This window comes from Hippocampus comes, unplaced genomic scaffold (assembly GCF_001891065.2).
Source record: "Hippocampus comes isolate QL1 unplaced genomic scaffold, H_comes_QL1_v1.1 scaffold2, whole genome shotgun sequence".
Classification (NCBI taxonomy): domain Eukaryota; kingdom Metazoa; phylum Chordata; class Actinopteri; order Syngnathiformes; family Syngnathidae; genus Hippocampus; species Hippocampus comes.
The window spans coordinates 4,381,859-4,387,875 of NW_017805139.1; the positions used below are offsets into that span (position 1 = coordinate 4,381,859).

At 41.4% G+C, this 6,017-nt stretch overlaps 1 protein-coding gene across 1 annotated transcript in view; it reads left to right on the forward strand.

The window, feature by feature from the left end:
- The window catches only part of ndufc1 (NADH:ubiquinone oxidoreductase subunit C1), a 16,498-nt gene that overhangs the window by 3,008 nt on the left and 7,473 nt on the right, over positions 1-6,017 (forward strand). The window contains exons 2-3 of the mRNA XM_019867199.1: positions 1,493-1,596; positions 4,550-4,619. Coding sequence (XP_019722758.1) covers positions 1,493-1,596; positions 4,550-4,609 — 164 coding nt within the window. The 3' untranslated portion in view covers positions 4,610-4,619. The remainder of the gene's footprint in view (positions 1-1,492; positions 1,597-4,549; positions 4,620-6,017) is intronic.

Sequence of the window (6,017 nt, forward strand, 5' to 3'; positions counted from 1 at the left end):
ACACACACAGGGTCAGGCAAAATGATCTGACACATTTGTAGGTTAAATAAAAGGCAAATAAAGTAAAGAAACAAAAAAGTGTTCTTATTTCCCAAAAGTACATAGAATGCCTTTTTTCATATAATGCCATTTGGCGTTGTTTCTTTATAATGCCATTGTTTTTCGTTTCTTTTTCAGTCGCTGCCATGAATTGTACTGGTCAGCATTGCGCTTTCATTGTGGAAACGTTTATCAAAACAAACGAATCTGTAACTGCAACACAACGAGCGTGCGTTCCGTTTGCACTTCAATCTTGGTAGACGTAGACATCAGTGGCGATTGCTCTCGGACTGCAAGGGAAGCTCGGCTTCCCCTAAAATGTCAAAGAATAAGTGATCAAATATATGAATGTAAATTTCATTGCGTGTACATGTCATTGACTAAATATGCGCTACAACGTGCTCAACTTTTGTTCTGAATCAGCTTCTTCTTACTGGTTACGACGCGACTCCCTTCTCATTCATTCCCACAGCTTCGCTGTGCTTTAACTGGTGGACGCTGAGTGTCCGCGGAGCGTCTATTGCCCGGAAGCTGAGCGTCTCGAGAGTTCAGTGTAGGTTGTCCCAATGCGTTGAACGGAGACGAGTCATTGGATACAAGCTGGTTTTTGTACCGCCCACGGACGCTCGGCGTCTCTGGGACTGGATGGCAGTGGGAGGGTACCGGACGCCAGGCTTTTCTGCATCAGATTGGATGATCTGTCTGACCCTGTGTGCCAGTTTGATTGACATCGAAATGAGCCAATCGCCGACCTTTTAGTGTAGGCATCCATGTGAGCAATTTTTCAATTCGCATTCTGTTCTGAGTTGAGCTGGAGACTTCTCCTAATCATCTTAGCGACACTCTTTGTTGTAAACAACTAGCGACAAATTAATCTTTTGTTTCTGGTGGGTTTTATTGTAATTCCTGTAGTTGTAGGACACTAATTAAGTCCCTGGAAAAGACGTCTTGTTGGTATGACGGGGTCACAGATCATTTTCTTGAAAAGGAACGGAGAGTAGAATTCACGTATAAACATTTTATGATTTCGGCCAAAATTGAGCTTCCCCTCTTTGACAGACCAGCATCCGCCACTGGTAGACATGTACCAGTTCAAAACACGATCTTGTTATGGGTTACCATCTTCAGAGCTATTGGATCTGCATTGAAACGAAAATCAACCGGCCTACCTCGCACCGCCAGAACTCCACTTAAATTTTAAAACATAATGAACCAGAATGGCATTATATGTACTTTTCGAAAAGTAAGAACACTTTTTTGTTTCTTTACTTTATTTGCCTTTTATTTAACCTACAAATGTGTCAGATCAATTTGCCTGATCCTGTCTGTATTTGTGTGTGTGTGTGTGTGTGTGTGTGTGTGTGTGTGTGTGTGTGTGTGTGTTTAGAAAATAACCAGGCGTAAAAGTGTGCAAGTGGACAATGTTTTAATGGTCACCACTGTCTGTTTGCAGTTGGGTCCAGGTCTGTGTTTACAAGTTCCAAGCGTGATACTAATTCCCCCAACTGGCTACGAGTGGGTCTTGCCTTTGGATCGTCTGTTTTCCTGTGGAGTCTGGTAAATTATAATTTACTGAGAGAATTGTAAATGCCAATGTTTGTGAGCTTCAGATACGCTGCCACTCAAGTGAAGGAGAACAAAAAGGAGATCTTAAGATGCCGATTGAAAGAGGCAAATAGTCAAACACACAAGTCCAAAATGAAAACGCTTGCACGGAGCTGCAGTAGGGCAAAACTTGATACCACCCACTAAGCCACGCCACTAAGGCACATATACAACGTGTCAGCTGTATAATTTTTGGCCTGTCCAACATCTAGTAGAACAGATAACAGAAACATCAATCAAATTATGATACAAGCATTACTTGTCTCAGCTGTTCTCTAGGGCTTATTCATCAAGTCTGTACATGGGGCCATTTAAAAATCCAAGATGACAGTCATTATTCAAGATTGTTGCCAAAAGCTTCTAAAATAACCTTTTTTTCCCCATAAATATGAGTGTCATTGACCCGTTTCAATAACATTAGTGTACATTTATCCATCCGTCCATCCATTATCTGAACCACTTTATCCTCACAAAGGTTGCAGGTGTGCTGTGGCCTATCCCAGCTGTCTTTGGGCAGTAGGCGGGGTACACCCTGAATTGGTTGCCAGCCAATCGCAGGGCACACAGACGAACAACCATCCATACTCACACTCATACCTAGGGACAATTTAGAGTGTTCCATTAACCTACCGGTCATTTTTTTGGAATCTGGGAGGAAACCGGAGTACCCGGAAAAAAACCCACGCAGGCACGGGGAGAACATGCAAACGCCACACAGAAAGGCCACCGACCGGAATCAAACCGATGACCTCTGCACTGTGAGGCGTCCGTTCTCACCAGTCAAACACTGGGCTGCCCCAAAGTGTAAATTTAGATCAGTGGTCCTCAACTAGAAATGCTGTAGGTCCACTTTTTTTTTTTTTAATAAGACCAAGGTCCGGTCCCATGCACGGCGGTCATGGGGAGCAGGGCTATATGCCCATTTAGTATGGTTAAGCCAAGCTTATACAAATCAACACTCCTCACAACCAACCAATAATGGGGTGCATGAAAATAACAATTATTCACTTTGCCAGTACACAGCAAATAATGAGAGGTATTGTGTTGAGGCACAGGAATTCTTTTATTTTGTTAAGTTGTGCCTGCTTAATAATAGAAATAGCCCTTTTAGGGAAATAAGACAATTTTTACTTTAACTTTGTTAAACAGTAGTTGTCTTTTTTTCCCTTAATTTAACGAAACAATTTAACAAAATACTCATTTTACCAAAATAAATACTAAACATGAAAACAAAAATATCCTTTTCATTTGTACAATTCCCCTTTTCACATCCCCTCTGAAATCACTGAAACATCAGAAGAGGAGTTAAGAACCATTTTAAAAAAAAGACACAAGGGAGCACAGGAATGTGCAGTGCTGTTCTTCCACTAAAGGTGAATGCAATGTCTGAGGCATGCAAATATTATTTGAGGACGCCATTGTGATGATCCTTTACCATGTTGCGGTGTTCTGCTGGTAAACAGCTGCAAAGATCCCCGGGTAGACGGGAGCAAAACTGCACACAATCGAAACCTCCCGCGATTCGTCTAATTGTCTGTGTGCGGCTCTCCTGGACTGAAGCTGTGAGCAGTAGCACACTGTGGCGTCGCACATGCGTATGTTTCTTGACACAATCATCCATTTTGAATGCATGTGTATTGGGATAGACGCGTGCTGACGCTTATGTATGGGCACACCTTAAGTTCAGAGGAGCCAATCAGCGCGTCGTTATCGCCGACATGCCCTGCCCAGCCGGGTCTCCAGTTAGTCAAACATACAACACACAGTCGCGCTGCAGCGGTCCTCTGCAATACATCTGTTAGTGCACGCAAAGAATAAAACGGATAATTTTAACAAGCGATCGCGGTAATGCGCAGATTATAGTCCACAAATATAAAATGTATAACGTAAAATTCACTTTATAATTTATTATTTTATACAATTTGCCGAGGGCCCGGACAGAGGAGGTCCGGACAGAGGAGGTCGGCGGTCCGGTCGTGGATCGCGGTCCGCCAGTTGAGGAAGGCTGATTTAGATCAATCAAAATCTCTCATTCTCTGTATTACATTAGTAAAGGAAATGTATACATGAAACAAAGTGGCTTGTTTAAAATTCGCCACTGGCTGCAAGAAATTGAAAACATAGTGAACAACTTAAATACAATAAAATACAACAGTACAGAGTGGCATTCGAACCTGTGACACGAAGGCAAAGGAATAAAGCAGTACATTTGGAGTGACCACTGCCTTACAAGATAGCAGACTTTAATCCGCGCAAAATTTGTATTTGTAGTTCTCGCACGATTCACGGCAAAATGCCTGGTGGTGAGTTTCCAATCATGGCAAAATAACCACTGTGGGGAAAAAAAATAGAAAATTTGCTAAATCGATCAATGAAAGAGTTTTATCTTTCTAACTCTCATGAAACACGACCCAGCCCTATGTCTCGTTCATTTCGTTCTGCCACAGGCTAGGCTAATGTTATCATGGTGTGACAAGTTTTATATTTAAATTGAAAAAAAAAATAGAGGCAGGGACTAGAGAAGGATGTTTTCTCAGTTGCTTATTTTAACTATGTACTGTCAGATCAGACAGACAGTTGAACGTGAAAATGTTTTGTCTTTTTTTAGGATGGGGTGGCAGTAACTCCCCATGTTAGCCAAGGCACCCAATTTCCATGGGAAACATTCTCACAAAGCTGAAATACTTGCAACAAGTAGCCAGACATATTCTCTTTTATGAATGGCTTCAAAAAATATATATAAGAAATATATATATATATATATATATATAAATCTGTAATTAAATAATTTTCCGACCAATTCACTGAAATCAGTTGATTTCCTGGAGCACCCCAAATTTCTCATGGCACACCAGTTGGAAAATCACTGGTCTAAAATATACAATTGTCTCTCCACCTCATGCAGCTCTTCAAGCAGCACAGCGATGATGTACTTGAGTACAAACTGAGGAACAACATCAATTAAGCCAGATCTGGTAATTATTTTTCTTACTTTTATTAATTTTTTCATGAAAATGTGATACTCAAGTGGATAAAGTTGTTGGTGCCCATTTGTAAATGAAAGAAAAACCTGCAGTGTTCAGAGAAATAACATGAAACTTGTGTAAGTACTGAAACATTTAACAATTGGACATGTGCATTTAAAAGTGATGAGAAGGTCACATTAAGTTCATTCTGAAGAGTATATCGTGTTTTGTTGAACTATCCATCCATCCATTTTCCGATCTGCTTGTCCTCACAAGGGTCGCGGGGGGTGCTGGAGCCTATACCAGCTGTCTTTGGCAGAGATGAAAGTCCACCGGATTTTCCCGGAATTCCGGATTTTCAAATTTTCATAAAAATTCCTCCGGAAAATTGAGGAAAAATTTCCTAAAATTAATCCGGATATTAGTTGACAACATTGAACGAACATTTGAGTTCGTTGTTTTGCTTTCACGAGCGTAGCCATGTTGAGGCACTAACACTAGGAACAGTAAAGACATTTTCGTCTCTTTATAAACACATTTGTTAAACCCCAGTGGAACGAATAAAAGACGCCGTGGACAAGACAGTTGTTGTAGTAAAAAAAATATATTTGGACAAAAAGGGAAACGCACAGATTAGCAGAAAAAGGTGCCCGTTCGACTTCGAGCGTTGTGTTGTCTCGGCTAGATTAGCTTAGCTGTTGTCAAAGCTTCTTTGATTTGTGACGTCAGTTGCGTCGGCGCTGATTGGTTGAAACCAAAAGACGCGCACGTGCGTACATGTTCGCGCTGACGCATGCACAGCAGAGAGCAGCGGACTATCCACTGCTGAGGCGTGCTTCGCTCGAGTGGCGTCACGACAACAGTAACACCCTCACCTTGCATTCTCATGGCCTCAACATATCTCGGAGATTTCGAAATTTCGGCAAGAACGAAGCCACAAAGGGTGCACATGTGCACACAAAAGGCAGATTAATCATTGAATGTCGAGTATTTCGAGAGCGTTTTGTGGAAGCTAATTCATGCATGATCGGCCGCAGCGCAATGTTCAAACAGGTAGACAGACAAGCTGACATACGTGCAACAGATGCGAGTGTTAGGAACACGTTCAAGTGGTCATGGCTTGAGGAAAAGGACTTGAACTGAGATTTTTTTGTCCAACTACATCAGAAAGGTCGACAAACCTGGTAAATCAGTTAAAATTCGTGCAACAGATGCGAGTGTTAGGAACACGTTCAAGTGGTCATGGCTTGAGGAAAAGGACTTGAACTGAGATTTTTTTGTCCAACTACATCAGAAAGGTCGACAAACCTGGTAAATCAGTTAAAATTATATATAGATGTGTGTGTGTGTGTGTGTGTGTGTGTGTGTGTGTTTTTACATATAAATATATATATATATATATATATA